We start from the raw sequence: 16,128 nt of genomic DNA, 5'->3' as shown, positions 1-16,128 counted from the left end.
GCGCCCGCCGGCCCCATTGGTCCCCGCAGTCACATGCCGGGCGGCGGCGGCGGGGCCGCCCGCTCCCTCCCTCCCTTCTCTCCGTGCCTCTCTCCGCCCGGGCTGCGCGCAGGGAGCGGCCGCGATCCAGCATGAGCACCCTCAAGGTCTACAGCACCTCGGTGACCGGCTCCCGGGAGGTGAGCGGGGATGGGCGCCCCAGGGCCCCTCTTCCCTGTCCGCGGGCTGCCCCCCGTGGAGCTGCGGGACCACCCCTCGTTTCCCCCCCCCATCCCGGCTGTCCCCTCTGCACCATCCTGGTGCCCCTCTCCTGGTGCCCCTTCCCCTGCTCAGCGACTGCCCCGTCCCCATCTTCCCCCTCATTTTGTCTCTCCGTGCTGGGTCCCCCCCCACGCAGGGCCGAGCCCCGTGGCCGGCTGGAGTCTGGACCGTGGCCCACAAGGAGCGGTCACTCTGCCAGAGCTGCGCTGAGTGTCTCCGGCACGTAGGGTGTGTGCACACCTTTGGGCTCCTCTCCAGCCCYGTCCCAGCTCCCGATAACCTGCCTTTCCTGTCCGGGTTCCAGATCAAATCCCAACAGAGTGAAGTGACCAGAATCCTCGATGGGAAAAATATCAAATACGAGCTGGTGGATATCTCCCAGGACAACGCTCTCCGGGAGGAAATGAGGGCCAAGGCAGGCAACCCCAAAGCCATCCCGCCCCAGATTGTCAACGGAGACCACTACTGCGGGGTAAGGCTCGCGCTCTGTGCTGGGAATAGGCACCGCGAAACTTGGATGACAGGGAATAATCCTGTCTCCTTTTTTTCTGCTACAAACGGAGTGTCAAGATGCCTTTCAAAACACATTTCTGATGAGGTGCACAAAGCACCTCATGGGTTATCCTGCACTTGGAGCATAGTGGCTTGCAAAAAAAATGATGCTGGGACCACCACAGTGAGGGCTGGGTGACCCGTGGGAGGTAGGCTGTGCCGTGCAGGGCCGTCCACGCTTAGCCCTGTCATCATCCAYGCAGACAACTGACGCCTGAGCTGTGAACCAGTTTGTGCTGGGTGCTGGGGGGATCCTGCGCTGCCCGACCGGAGGGGAGTCTGCGGCGTGCCAGGCTCTCGGGCTGGGCGCTTCTTGCTTTGTGAGCAACCGTGTGGTTTTTCTCTGCAGGATTACGAGCTCTTTGTGGAAGCGGTGGAACAAAACACCCTGCAAGAGTTCTTGAAGCTGGCCTGAGCCCCGGGTTCCCCTCCCGTCCTGGACTCTACCTGCATTCCTGAGTGCCCTCATCTCCAACCACCTCCACTTCCAGGTTGTCAGCGCTGTCCTGGCACCGCGACCTGTATCCCAGCACAGGGAAACCCATGACCAAAACTATCATTGCAGCTGTCTACGATTCCCTCCTGCCTAACCCTGATATCATCTCAGAGGGATCCAAAGAAAGTCTGATGCTCGCTGTGCATCGCCTTTGAACAAAGCTGGGCCTGGCTCACACCGCAGCTTCCAGTGCCTCTGTAAACAGCAAAGCCTCTCGGGCTGTGTGAAGTGCAGCTGTCCGTCAGCCCTCTCCTCTACAGGGAGAGCTCCTGCTTTAGAAGGGAAGGGCTTAGGGTTGCATGTTACTTCCCACTTCTCCCGATCGCTGTTAAAAGCGTAAATCCTGCTGCCTCACTTCTTTTTTTCATCTCAACTGCAGAGATTATGGCAACTAAGTTGATTTTTTTTGTTTGTTTTGTTTTAATTCAATGCAGAAATACTGCACAAAGGTGGGGTCTGGCTGCCCACCATGGAGCAGGCAAGGGCTGGGAGCCTAAGGCTTGTGTCACTCGACAGGCTGCTTTGGTGGGGACGGACGGGCTTAGCACTGGGACCCGTGCTGCTCCATTAGTGCCCTCTGCTCTGATGTGGTGTGAGGATTCCCTCATGAGCGTTAATGGCTCAGGGCTGCTCCAAAACAGCTGATGCTCCGGTTGTCTTATCTTTCCTTTTTTGAGTTGGCTTTTTGCAACCTGGACCAAGTGCATTTTGTTTTCCTGCCAAAAAGCAAGTTTATAACCAGTGTTGTCTTCCGAGATGCTATTAAATGTTACTGTACCTTTCACGTTGGTACTTGTGGGTTTCCTTTAAATTGGTTTTATTTTGACTACAGGTTAAACATCATCCTATGTAACGATTCTGAGTCAGTTCCAGCTTGGAGGAGCTGAGTCAGTTGCACTCGCTGCTGCAGCCTGACATAAAGATCTTAACTCCTTAGATCGCTGTCGCTAATCAGAGGCTCGCAGGACTTGCCAGAATATCCTACAGTTCAGTAGTGGCAGTTAACCTCTCAAGTGGTCCTCTCCTGTGCGTGGTAAGAACAGCACTTTGGGGGAGGGACGGCTTCAGCCAGACACATGAGCAAAAGACAAACCCCAGCACAAAAACTACCCGGTTGGGTATAGACTGGCTCACAGCGGAGGGGCAGCGGGGAAGGCTGCCCCRTACGAGGGTGCCCTGTATACTCCCATGCCTGTTACAGCTGGCAAAAGGAGGAAACTAACTCACAGCTGCAGGGACTGAGTCACTGGCCACAGGGGCCTGCAGAAGCGGCTGGTGTGCACCAGTGACATTTCCTGTATTTGAGTTGTGCTCGGCCCAACTGCAGTCAGAGGGGCTCCGGTGAAGCTGAGCTGTTCCAGGAAGTGCTCTGGGCATCCTGCCCCTTTCCAGGGCTAACTACTCCTTTGAAATTTAATGGAAGTGGAAACTGCAACTAAATAAGTGCTTCTTGGGAGTCTTTAATGAGGGCTGGGTGGCGGCGTGTGCTGTGTCTCTGCTGAAAGGGAACCTGCCAGAAGGTGCTGCCTCGCGCAAGTGGGAGTGTTGTCAGCTGGGAGTCAAGTGGGAACTTGTCATAGCTGAAACAGGAAGAATGTGCTGGGAAAGGGGCCCACAGAGCACAGCCCCGGCCCATGGGAGAGGGAGGGAGACGTTTTACTGGGGATTCGGCAAAGAAGAGCCGAAGGGATTATGCTCTTCTCCAATGACATGGTGTCCTGTTGCAGCAGTGTAGCTCCCAGATGCAGCAGGCTGCTGAGGGAGGAAGGGCAGCCCGGTTCAGCGCTGTTGTGTGCTGGCTCGGTGTGGCTGTGGGCTGTGAGCCTCATCCCCACTGGATCTGGGGGCTGTCCAAGGGAAGGAGTTGTTCACGTACAGGAAACCCAGTAGCAGGATCTCCTAGCTGAAATGAGTCTGGCTCAGTCCCAGCATTACAATGGCTTGAGGCCTTGTGGTTTAGCTTCACCAGTGAACATATAACTGAGCCTGTTTCTCCCCTGGTGTAAGTGCAGTTGAAATCTCTGGGGAGCAGCTGTGTGCTGAAAGCAGACTGACCCTGGCTGTTTGTCTGTCCTGCCCAGATACTATTGCTGCTAGAGAATCCCAGAGCCCGCTAAGTAATTGCCCGGTACCGGTATAAAGCTAGCAGCCTTCCCTGAGCAGAGATCAGTCTATATAACTTTCAACAGAGGTGAGCAGCTAGGCTTCTGGTTTGAGCTCCACCTGACAGAAATGCCCACCTGTCTCGGGGAAAAATACCTGCCCGCAAGGCAGCAGGACTGGGCCTGGCACATGGCACCTCTGCTGAAGGGAGAGGCCAAACTGGTGCCTCGGAGCTCTTCTCGCTGTCCCAGGTAACAGTGCTATGAAACTAAATCTAGAAAGACAACACTCTCCTCTCTGTTCCCAGCTCAGAGGGAGGTTATAATTTAGCTAACAGTGCAAGGCAACTCCTTCCTCTTGCAGAGACCAGCCCAGTCCCGACAGGAGGAGCAGCTGGAATGGCAACCGTCTTGCTAGAAGCTGTTGAGCTGTTTGCAGCCCTGTCCCCCCTTGTTGGAAGGGGTCTTTTCCCGCAGCAGCAAGGAGGCATTAGGGATCAGGCCACAGTCCTGCAGGCTCTGGGAGTTGTCCATGTACACCCTCTGGGGAAAGGTACTGATGATCTCATACGACTCGGAGTCTCCACCCCTAGGAAAGAACAGCACAATTTTTCCTCTCACAGGATCCCCCAAGGTTTTGCTCCGATGCTCTAGCTAATCCAGCTGCAGTTATGTAAGAGCAGAGGGAGAGACTGTTTTACAAGCACAGGCCAAGCAGAAAAAGGGCTTCTCGTCCTAACTGCAAACAATGAGGCACAGAGCAGCCGTTTCAGCCTGCACAGCTGCAGCAGTGAAGGACACTTACATCCCAACAGTGGTGAGCTCACCATGGGCCTCAAACTGAGGCCATGGCCACAGGCCACAACAGGAGTGGGGCAAGGGGGAGAGCAAATGGGTCCCCTCAGATGCCTAGAACTGCCCCCAAAAGGATTTGAGAGTCCCTTGGGCAGCATTGAGTGCACTGGGAGATAGAGTTGGCTGAGCCAAGGATGGTTTGTTCCACAGCTGATCTGTCACCCAAGTTGAAGGCTGCAGCTTAGCCTCCGGGCTGTGCAAACACCTTGGGGAACAGTGGCAATAGTCAAGTGACTGCTGCTGAGCAGCTGGAAGGAAGTGCTAGAAGGCAGTGATGGACCCAGGTGAGATGGGACTTTTGAGAGGACAAGAGAGACRTATCTCTGCTGATATGTCAATTTTTGGCAGAGGTGGGATGTTAAATGCTCTGAACTAAGAGTCTGACCCTGACTATTTCCTAGAGAGCACCTCTGGTATTAAGAGGAGCCAAAAGAGTAGAGGATGCCTGGTACCTCCTGGCATCTGGGACTGTAACCCTGAGCCCTGCTCGGCTCGTGTTGATCTGCTTGAAACACAGCTCCAGGGCCTGGAGCAGCAGCTGCGTAACCTTCCCTGGGGCTTGACAAACTGGGGTAGAGAGCCCAGAGGGAAGGAGGTCCTAGGCCTACCTGGTGTGGGTGAGGTGTTGGCGCAGGTCCCCTATGGTTTCTGTGAAGAGCATCTTTACAATGTATGTCTGCTCCCCGGTCTCAGATTTGATCCGGAGAGTGCAGATATCTGGGGCAGGAGGCTCAGCCTCTTCAGCTGTCTTCACCCTGGAGGTCAGAAAACCTTGTTAGCTGAGGAGCAAGGACTCTGCCACCAGCAGATCGCAAGCTTTATGCAGTGGGCAGGGTCGGACAGATTCTGACATGCCAGGGCGATCCGAATAAATGGGGAGAAGCTGAAACAGGGTCAGCATGGCCCTGTCTCACTGCAGGCAAAYGGACCGACCCACAGACCAAGCTGCTACTTTGCTGTCACTGCTTGAAAGAGTTTTGCAAAGAAGGTTGCTGACCTTTTTTTGCTTTTTTATTTTAGATCAGGGCTGCTTGGCAAGTACTTTGCTCTACTTTTTTGATTAAAATTAATCTGCTTGGGGTTTTTTCATTAGCTATTTGGGTCCTATCTTGCCCAGAAGACTCTGAGTGGAAAAGTGCTGTTAGTGTGACCTTCTGCTTGCTCATCAGTTTCCTGGAGGGATTCTCTTATTTAGCATGATGACAAACAGCTAAATGGCTTCTTAGATGGTTTCAAACTCTTAGCCTTTGGCTTGCTGTTATGAAAAGTATTTAAGCTATAAGTAAGTAACATTTTGAACAACAGAAGTCTTTGTTAAAGATGTAAATGACGGCAAGCTCACCACAAAAAATTCAGCGGTCTTCCCCAAAAGACCCARCTTGGTCTGCTTTTTATTTCTAAGGCGGAAGATAAAAGGAGCAAAAAGAGGCAAGTCTATTTATTCCCTCAGCTCAACCCCCTGAAGAAGCTTGCAGTGACAAAACAGGAGGAGGACAAGAGCCCAGTGTGGTAGAGATGGAGGGGCTGTGCCTGTACCTCTTCAGGGCAGCCAGCCTAGGTGTCTCCACTTGGATCACTTCACTGCTCTGCACCCCATCGGAGCCCTGAAAGCAAACAGGTGAGCATCAGCCACTGCCAGCTCTGCACAGAGACAAAGCAGTGCCAAAAAAGCCCAGGAGTGGGTGACAAAGTGCCACGTGTCCTCTAGTGGAGCCTCTTTGGGGAGGAGGAGGTTATGCAGAGCTGAGTGAGGCCCGAGGAGGAGGTGCMTGGTGCTGCACAGGGCGCTGAGCCCCGGGAACCGCAGCCAGCCTTGCGTTGTGGACCTGCGCAGGGCCTGCTTGTACCTGCAGCGTTGCTCTGATTGAGTCTCGGACATCGATCACTTGTCCTCCACGGATCAAGGACTTGGGGAGTTTGTTCAGAAACTGCTCCAGTGAGAGTTTGGGACCTGTCAGAGCAGAGGGGAAATGTGTCCATGTGACACCTTTTTGACAAACAGTTTTCCATCAGAATATGCTGATCTGGTGAAACAAGAGACCCGAATAGCCAACAGGGAGAGCTCTAACCTCCTCTAGCTATGCCGAGACTGGTTCTTCTTGGTCTCCACTGTTGAAGCTGCCCCACTGTCTGGCCCACTGAATGTTTCATTGTCAACATAAGCAGCGAGTGACTGTGCAGCCTGTTTATTACAGCACACAGCTGGGACGGGCAACTGGCAGGAACCTAGTTAGCCCTGCTCTGAATGGGGAAAACTGGTGAAACTATGGCAATTCTTACAAACTTGGAAAACTTTTCATCTTGTGAGGGTGTATTTGTAGGTATCAGTTCCTTTCTGTGTGGTGTCACTGAGCAATTACTTTTTACCATTTAGATAAAAGAAACATTTAGCACAGCTTCCATTTATGAATGTCCCTGAGATCAATAAGCGAGTAGTGTAGTAATTATATATATAGGATGATGACATTGTTGCTGATGACTAACGCAACTGTACAGATTATTTGGTTATACATGCACAAAACTAATACTATTTTCAGTCTATATGACTGAATGTATTTGGCTTTCCAAACAATGACAGTATCTGACAGGTACTGCTTAAGCAGACTGCTGGAATCTAGAAGCAAAATGAGGAATCTGTGGCCTGACCTTATATACCATATCCTCTCATGAAAGTTTGAAGAGGAACCATGCTGGTTTTGGAATAGTTAAGATGGGTCTGCTTACAGATGTCTGCCTTTACAGATGGAACTTGTACAGGAACCAAAAGGGTGTTTGCAAGCTACCCTCCCCCATGTCTGCATGGTTCCCTTGACATCCTTGGATGCTGTTGACATGGGCGAAGCTAGAAGGAGCAGGGTCTTTCAGAGTGGTGGGGGGAGGTGGGGAGTGTCAAGCGTGTTTTGGGAAACCTGCTGATCTTATGGTCTTTTATGACTTGTCATGTCTCTTTCTTTAGAAAGATTTAGTGATAAAAAGGACACCTGTGTGCTGGCTGGCTCACAGCTCTTGAAGCAACACTGGGGCTACAAGTGGAGGGTTTTGACCCAGAAATATTGTCTTGCTGAGACCCTACACATTCATTTCTTGCTAGCTGGACCACCCTGGTAAGGTTTTTATTTTCCTTCTTGGGAGTCAGCTGTGATTTTCCAGGCGGGTTTAAGAATTTACCTGGGATCTCAGTGGTTTCCTGCACCTCACTTGATTTTGAATGGCCAACCACTTGGCCATGGCCAGGAAAACTCCTTGGAAGGCGTCTCTCCTGAAATACCACGTCCCGCTTGTCAGTGACCTGTTGAATTAAGGCTGTCTGCTGTAAGCAAATCTGACTGCTGCCCCAAACCAGTTCTCACTGCATCAGAGCACAATAAAACAGAGGAAGAACAACCAAGAGCTGTAAACCCCAAATGAAACTGAGAGAGCTGGTTCCTGTGAAGTTGGTCCACTTGTCAAAACTCAGTGAAATATGTTTTCAGCTCCTACAGGCTCTCAAACAAAGTAAATTCTGGCTGCTTCCTGAAGTCCAGAACTCATTGATGGCCTATGCAGACCCCCAGAGTGGTCATTCATCCATCTCAACAGGCACAGGAAAGCTGCCCCCTCTCTACATCAGGAAACTGCAAGAAATGTGCTTGGGCCTGACCTTCCCTCTGTGTCTCACTTTCCACACTTGAAAGTGCTCTCCAGGTGGAAGGTAATGTGAAAGCAGGTTGGGGGTGAAGAGGGATTTGCTGCCAGACTCACACCGCAGTTAGGCTAAGCCAGTGCTGCAGGAGAAGAGATGAGAGCCGCGGGGACTGCCAGACAGCTCTCACAAACCAAGAAAGGAAGTGTGCTAGTCTGAGGCCCCCAGCAGTGTGGGAGAGGTGTACAAATAGGGACAGTCTTTCTGTTTGGGTTCTGTTTATGTCGCTTTTACACCTGACTGTCCAAATCAGAGTTGGATGAACTCTGTGTCTGTATTTACCCCAGCCTACAGGACTGTTCTATGGCTTCTAGTCCTGGCCAGCTGCGCAGGGCTTAGAGCAAACCACAGATCCAACAGCCTTGCAACAGTCCTTCCTCTCCCACCTGCCTTTCCAACCACCACACCTACCATCTCAGCTTGGCTGAAGTAATATTTGCCTATGCAGTTGTGGCCTGCATTCTTCATGGCAGTAGATAAGTGTACCCCTCTGGCTGTGCCTGCTGTTTCAGATGCATTTGAAGACCTAGATTATAGTCCTCTGAGGCTCCTTCTCCTTGCCTGCTTACTGCCTGAAAACAAGGCTTTTCTTTCTTTCTTTCTTTTTTTTTTGGTAATTTCTGAGAAATCAAAAACTGGAGCCCAAAAGGACCTCAAGTGGCCAAAGGCAATTAGATTATGGAAAAATCAACTTTTCCTACTTCCTTGTGAGACATTTGTCTGATCTGTTACAAAAGCTTTCCCAGGGGAACTGCTTGAGAAGTTTTTTCTCCTTGTTGTTACACAGCTACTCAGATGCTGCACATGTTGCTTCTCTTCTACAAAGCCTGTTACGCTTTCAGAAGTCTTGTTCCGAGCCACGATTCACCGAGGCAGAGAAACGGTTCAGTCCCAATGCACAAATACTCACTTATTTCCTGTAACGGCTCTAGCAGGTGTTGTTTCTAGCCACCCTTTTCCCAAGACACACGTGCAGGGAACTTAGCTGCTTATAAGCTGTGTTCAGAAACCGCAGACTTAATTTGCTGTGGGGAGGATCCGGCAGATTGGTGACAGTGGAAGAAATCTGAGCACTTTTCTAAGGGAGCCAAGAGAGCAATTTCTTTCAAAAAGCTGATGAGTAGAGCTTTGCACTGCCTACCTGTAAAGGAATGCCATTGGGGTAGCGTGTCTGCAACTCTGAAGGGAAATAGCCATCCATGATATCCTGCAGGCATTGCTGAAACAAAACATAAGAGCCTCATTGCCATTCCTCAGACTTTGCGTTTGTCTCATGACTAATATATTCCTCCTGAGCTGCTCCTATTTGTGTTACTGCAGTGGAGAAAAGTCTGCATCGAAGACCCAGATTCCCCATCTCTAAAAGTTACTGTACAAGCAGGTAATAGTTTTTAAAGGCATCATGGGAGCATAAGGGCGAGGCTGGGAGGTCTCAGTGCTGCTCCTTTTTATGACTGGGATGAGCTCACAAGCCCTATCCTTATTGCGTTCCCTTTCCTGAGACTTGGGGGAGGAATACCATGATGGCTGTAAGTTGAGTTCCCCTACAAACCTCTCCATACCTGGGTAGATGGCTCCTCATAGGGCCGAAAGGGTCCATTGCACATGACGATCCCGTTTTGATACAGTGTAAGAGGGAGGGATTCTGGCTGCCTCAGCCGAGCACCCCCGGGTGTGTGCTTGATTTGAGAAATGCCTTCCCCAGCCAGTGCATTCAAATCCTTCACGTTTTCCAAAATTAAGTCGAAATCGATCTGGTGTTTTGAAGCAACTGCTTCACCTGTGGCAGAAGGAGCTGAGTTATGAGGGGGAGGAGATGCCAACTAAGCATTTTTCACCTCTGTGTGGACGTATTCAAGGTGCATGTATTTGAATCCTAATATTTTTGGGCTGTCTGTGCTGCCTCTCCGTGTTTCACCTTCCACATGTTTGCAAAATGTGGTGCAACAGCATTGCTGTGGTGCTGTGCTGCCAGGTTTACATGGGTGTGTGCAAAACCACAAGGGCAGGGCAGCAGGGAAACAGCCCACTTGTTAAAAGCTGATGTTAATTCCGCTGTCAGCTAAAGCCACAGCTAGCTGTTCTGTGACCGCGTTCAGATCCTTGTGTGTGCTTTGTTGTAATTTAATGAGTGTTGTCCCTCAACGTGATGCTGCAAAATGCACAGAGGGAGTAACTTATTGTCTAAACTGGGTAAATGGACCAGGCCAGACTTGCTGAGGAAATGCCAGTGTAAACACAGCTGGCTGCCTGCTCCGAGCCACCAGCAGATGTTTCTCTCAAAAGCAACTCCCTCTCACTGGGGTAGTTTCGGTGCATGTGGAGAGTGGTAAGGTGAAGTGGTAAAAGTGTTGTGATGACACAGAAGAATGAAATGAGAGCAGAGATGCAGGCAGAGGTGGGGCCTGGGGCCTTTGATATTTTTCCGTTCTGCTTTTCAAAGATCTGGTAAAGAAAAAAAGGCCTATATAAGAGGAAAAAAAAATCTGTTAAGGGGTAAATGAACTGAAAATCATGAAAATTATTTCTGCTACTTTCCCCATCTTATCTCTTCCTGCATCTAAGAGGGAAGAAATAACTAGCCAGTATTTGCACAGTGTTCAGGAGGCAGCATTGGCTGTAGAGCCCAAGTATTATTGTTTTTTTTTCCATTAGCATTTCCTAGGAAGCTATTGCCAAATAGCCTTGGGCCCCATACAGCACAATCAGGTCCCAATTAAACCACTCACATGGCTGTTGGGAGGAAAGGCAAACAATACTCCCTGATGGATCCAGACAATGTGGGTAAGTTACTACAGCTACTATATACACAAAGCATCTGATTTCATTTTCCACCCATTTTACGTCAGTCCTATTAGAGCAGAATCAAGCCTCAAACATTTAGGGTACATCAACTCTTCAGGAAACAGCTGCTATGAGGGTATTCTTCCAAATGGTTGAGCCACCAGGTTTTCTCCTCTTCCCCCAAATGGTGTTTATAAAATATATGCATATAAAATATCAACATTTGGCCTGGCCTAGCTTCTGTTATATTGTTCCATGTCTCTTTCCCTGAGGTGGGCTGATGCGAAGACCCCAGCACAAGACCACAAGTTCTGATGACCTGCTTATCTTCTCTAGGAAATATTGTACCTTCTCTAAGCATACAGTGAGAGCTAGGACAACCGCTTCAGCAAAGAGCACTGGTGCTTTACCTGGCTTCCAGAGACTCCTTGCTGGCAGCTTTTCTTCATCCTTGAACGATTCTAAATCTTCCAGCTGTTCATGACTTTCTCCAACCCAAATCAGACCATAGTCACTTAGAAACCGCTGTGTAAAGAAGAGGAGAACACAAGTCAGTATTGTAGGCCCCGAGCCTCAGAAACTAGAACTGGAAGCTTGAGTGTATGCAGCTGTGACTGTGGCATGCAGAAGGGGAGGTGAAAGTGAAGGTTTCTCATGGGTTATTTGGCCCTGTCAGACAACCTCACTGACAGAGCAGAAAAAGTAGCAGGCTAAAGGCAGAATGAAACTATCTTTAGCGATATAGCAGTCTCCCAAGGCTCTGGTAGCTGCAAAGACTACAGCCCTAGGAATCAAAATGATAAGACTCAGAGGAGGCACAGACATTTGTGTATAAAAACTACTACCACCCTGTAGCTCCCATCCAACCTGCTTTTTCTTTTCAGAGGGGGGAGGTGAAGATTTGTGACCATTAAACCAGCAGCTTGACAAGAACCAAGCAACCTGAGGACTGAAAGAACCTCAAGCCAAAGGTGCAGATAGTTTGGGGTAAGCAAAACAAGAGTCTCACCTCCATCTCCCAGACCTGGGTCTGTAGCTGAAGGCACCTCATCTCCAGTTCCTCTGCTCTGGATGAGTCAGGAGCATCTGATAGGGAAGATGATTGTTTTTTTTTCTATGCACAGCCTTAAAGAAGAGCTGCAGATAACCTATGTATGTCATGCAGCCCCCAGCAGCCTGCCTGCACTGTAAATGAACTTGAGCTCATAAGCCACAGGAGCTGAACATGAGCTCTATGTGCTGTCCCTGACAATTCAACACGCAACCTTTGAGAAAGATGTGGACAGACTAAAAGATATTTGTCAGTGATAATGGTGAGGTCTTATGCTGCAGGAAGCTGATGTGAGTGATGCTGTTAGCAGTTACACAATGTGGATTGCTTGGATTACTTGGTCTTAAGGAACCTATTCAAAAATCAGCAGGCATCCMCTGACACTGGATCCATAAAGCCAGGCTGAATGGTTGGAACAATATATGATGAGGTACAAAACCCGTTTGTCATTTGACAGGCATATTCTTGTTCTCTGCTAAGGAAATAGAGAATTCACCATAGCTTTGTGCTAATAAGGTAGCTCAGCCATCATAGGAAACGTGTCCGGGTTCAGCTGGAGAGGGTTATTGGATTCCAGAGAACTGAGTGAGGGGCAAGAGCTGCAGAGTGACTCACTCAAGGCTGGATTCAATTTGGAGCTAGGCTGTCATACAGCACAAGTGAACCTGGACCTGTAAGAACTGTTTGAGACTCCAAGCAGAACTTTGGTTTTGCTTAGCTGTGAGTAGCCCTGTTTTTCCAGACTGTTTAAATTCTACGTTGTTTATCGTTCTTTTCTCTGACTGCTATCAGGTACCTGTGCGGTTGTTCTAGGCTCATGGAAACTTAGTAACTCATAGAAAATGGGTCAGGAAATAATGTATTGCGCTGTACCAGAAAAGCAAAGTAACAGATGCACGTATGAAGTGAGGATCTGCCTCGGTAAACGGCAGCGTGTGTGTGTAACTGATTTAAGGCAAGGGCAGGTCAGAAGTCCTAGGGAAGGTCTCCTGGTACTGCAAGAGAGCAGGTTTGGAGYTCTGTGGCTCTCTCACAGGTAGGAGTAGGGTGCCAAGGGCAGAGCAATTTTTACCTTCTCCTTTCTGAAGGGTCTTCATCTTCCCCTCAAGTTCAGCAATCTTCCTGTCCTTCAGGACCAGAACAAACAATGACCATGTTTAGCTCCTCTACTTTCAGTACCATAAGGTACAGTCTGCATAATTGGTCCTGGCTGAGTGAGTCAGTGGTACACATACTCTCACCACACTCAGAGACAGATTATAAAGACTGTTATCTTCTCAGAAATATCTTAATTAGGCTCAAATGAGGGGTGGGATATAATTACACTGCTCCAAGAATAGATAAGGGACATGCTGACCTATCTACCCCCTCCTTGCCCATCTGTGCAAGAGCTGTAGCTCATGCCCTTACACTTCCTGCTCAGGCACAGTTCACAGTCTGACCTGCAGTAAGTGACAAATCTAGAAACTGAACCATTATCTCTGGGGTCATAACTTTAAAAAACACTATTTATTCTAAACTTCAGTTAGGTGAAGAGGCCTGTTGTGGGATGACCTTGTCATCTGAGGAGCTGCTGTTTCAGAAAGCAAAAGAAAGAAAAGTCTGAAGCCAAACAGCTACCGATATTAGGGGATGAGTGCTGAGATTCATTTCTTAAAGCCGTAACAGGATCAGCATAACAGGGTCCGTCATGTCCCCCACCCCAAGGACAGATAATGACTGCTCTGTTGCTTTGCAATGGGTCATTTCTGTAGTTAACAGAGCAGACTACAGATTAACTTGTTTTTGCCTAAACTAGGTCTGAGTAGGTATATTGCTACTGCGGCTTGAACTGTTAAAATAGGGCCAGGGCCTGTAAGGGCCAGGATTTTTACCTTCAGTTGGATTTCCTGTGCTTGTTTCTTTACTTTTTGTTCCAACAGAGCAATTTTTTGCATCATGGAGGACATGAGCTCCATGTCAGTGGGAGCTGCACCTGAAAGCACAAATACAGTATGTTACCTCTCTAARATGGCAATCGGTATCGCAGGCTTATTTTCACTATAGGGCATCTTATGCTCAATGTGTTGCAGTATTTTCTGAGTGGAAGACTCCACACAAGAATTTGTGTTCTGCCACAGCAGGTAGGGCAAGGGGTCCTTTGTGGGTACTGTGTATAAATCCCTTGGCTCCCAGCTGAGGAGATAGCTGTGTCACCAACAGCACACTGTGTAAGATGCTGCTGTACATAAGAGGAGGACCACGTAAACCAGCCCTGGCCCGGGGTGTTGAGGCCACCCACTGTCACTGAGAAACTATGATGGCTCGGTTTCCCCTAATCTTTGAGAGATATTACCCTGCATATTCTTTTTCAGCGTTGTCCCTGTTGAGCAAGAAGGTAGACTGCTTTGCACTGGATTCTTTGTCCTAGGAGAGAGGCTGTCATCTTCTGAAAAGAGGCACAAAAAGCATGAAAGAAAGAAAACAGGTCAGCATTTTGGGTACAACTTTACTGATATCAGGTAAAGAACACGTAGGAGTTGTGCTGAGAAAAACAGAGGGCAGGGGAAAATAGAGAGGCCCAGGCCACTCCCTCTCAAAATAACCCAACTCTCAAAACAACAAGTGGATGAGGGTGCTCATTTTACAACACAGGACCCAAGGGAGGGTACAATATAAGCAGCTGGGAAGAGTGAATACAAAATAGGGCTGCCAAACAGAGATGATGATGCTAGTTTAGAGCATTCTGCATTGCACAGTGAGGAAGACCAGTGGTAACTTTGAGCAGTTTTAACAAAACAGTACAACAGTCTGAGATTAACTCTTGTGGACCTCTCAGAAGCAGCAAATTTCACCAAGAGGGGAAAGAGTTTTTGCTTTAAGATCAAGAAATAGGAAAGATATGGCTTAAAATGGAACTGTAAAACTAGACGAACCTAGATGAAACTAGATGAAGTGTTCTAGGGCTTGCCGAGGATGTGGAAACCATTTGTAACTTATCTGATTTTGGACACATGTAGGAGAGAGAAAATAGAGGACAGGAAGAGAGCTACAATTGCCAACATGTGCAAAACACGTAGGATGGTAAGAAAAGCCTTACCAGTGGGAGCAATGTCCTCAGATAGCTCTGTCCTTTTTCTAAAAATAAGAGGAGAGAATGTATAAAAACAATGGGCAGATTAATTAACTGTTGGGAGATTTGCTTGATGGGCAAATTTTCAAAATGTAATTGCAGACTGTCCAAAAAAGCCCAAACTGTACATTTTCTCATTGGTCCATCTTCCCCATCCGTATTGCCTGCTTTCTGGGCTGGGTGGGTTCATACATAAACAACTAAATCTGTGCCTTGTAGCAGCAGTTAAAATCCTTGAGCTGCAATATGTGTTAACTGTCTGAGAACCGAGAAAGGTGAAAATGATGCTATGCAGCCAGTGTTAACTGCTTCAGTCTAGGAAAAGGTGAAGGTGATATCACTTGCAATATCATTGCAGTTGCATTAAGCAACACTTACCTGCTTACAACCGGGAAAATGCAAACATGATACGGACCTGTGCTAGACATGACTGTCCAATGTTCCTGGTACCAGCTGGGGACCATTGTGGGCCAGAATGCAACAGAATTAGAAATTTGGGAATTTTATTCTAGCCAGTATTGTTACTGAGACTGTTACAGTTAGGCACAGTACTAAACTGCAGTGCCCCATTCTGCAAAACCAAAATGACTTCCAACTAAGAATAAATACCTCTATATTGATTGAGATCATGGAAAGCTGATAGCAATCAACTTTTTGAAGCATCATAGACAAAAAGGGACTCAAATTAATGGCCATAATTTATATCATACAGCATATGCAATACAGCAGGTGGGGTGACAATCTGCTGGTCTCAGCATAATTATCATTTGATTATAGCACTAGAAGAACCAGCTGGTATCAAATAAACCGAAACAACAAGACTCAGGAACGAAGGAGAAGTGTTAATTTGATTTACCTTGGATTGCAGAGCTGCAGCAGGACTCTAGTGTGCTTTCTCAGGGAGGGAAGAGGAGAAGTCGTGATTTAAATGTTAGACAGCCTCAGACTCTGGGGAACAAAGACAGTGTTACGTTCCCGAGATGTGCGAGGGATGGAAGGTGCCGTGTCAAGGGAGGCAAAACGCAGGGGAGCAGGCACAATTTGGCGTAGCTGGCTGCCACCCCCCTGCAAGGGTCCCTTCGGGGCGGCTCAGAGCATGTCCTTTCACCCTGCCCAAAGCTGGGAGCCAGTCACAGCCGCCAGGCCCAGCGGGGCCAGGACCAGGGATGGGTATGGGTGTGTGTGTTGAGGGGGGGTTTGTGTGCATGGGGGGGGGATCACTGTGGGTGTGTT

The 16,128-nt window shown here is 48.8% G+C and overlaps 2 protein-coding genes across 2 annotated transcripts; one reads left to right on the top strand and one right to left on the bottom strand.

Annotated features, from left to right (window-relative positions):
• Nucleotides 1-60: 60 nt before the first annotated feature.
• On the top strand, nt 61-2,091 carry SH3BGRL3 (SH3 domain binding glutamate rich protein like 3). Its single transcript, XM_026062587.1, has 3 exons — nt 61-179; nt 566-733; nt 1,163-2,091. Exons 1-3 carry the CDS (start codon nt 132-134, stop codon nt 1,226-1,228), a joined length of 282 nt encoding a protein of 93 aa, XP_025918372.1. The 5' UTR covers nt 61-131; the 3' UTR covers nt 1,229-2,091.
• Nucleotides 2,092-2,164: 73 nt separating this feature from the next.
• Nucleotides 2,165-14,177, bottom strand: UBXN11 (UBX domain protein 11). Its single transcript, XM_026062589.1, has 12 exons — nt 14,119-14,177; nt 13,658-13,758; nt 12,856-12,910; nt 11,742-11,818; nt 11,143-11,257; nt 9,511-9,728; nt 9,090-9,167; nt 7,435-7,555; nt 6,114-6,217; nt 5,803-5,870; nt 4,875-5,021; nt 2,165-4,000 (listed from the first exon to the last, which is right to left on the bottom strand). Exons 1-12 carry the CDS (start codon nt 14,123-14,125, stop codon nt 3,826-3,828), a joined length of 1,266 nt encoding a protein of 421 aa, XP_025918374.1. The 5' UTR covers nt 14,126-14,177; the 3' UTR covers nt 2,165-3,825.
• Between the last annotated feature and the right edge of the window lie 1,951 nt (nt 14,178-16,128).

This window comes from Apteryx rowi, unplaced genomic scaffold (genome assembly GCF_003343035.1).
Source record: "Apteryx rowi isolate R43461 unplaced genomic scaffold, aptRow1 scaffold_190, whole genome shotgun sequence".
Classification (NCBI taxonomy): domain Eukaryota; kingdom Metazoa; phylum Chordata; class Aves; order Apterygiformes; family Apterygidae; genus Apteryx; species Apteryx rowi.
This window is presented reverse-complemented; position numbering and strand designations above follow the sequence as displayed.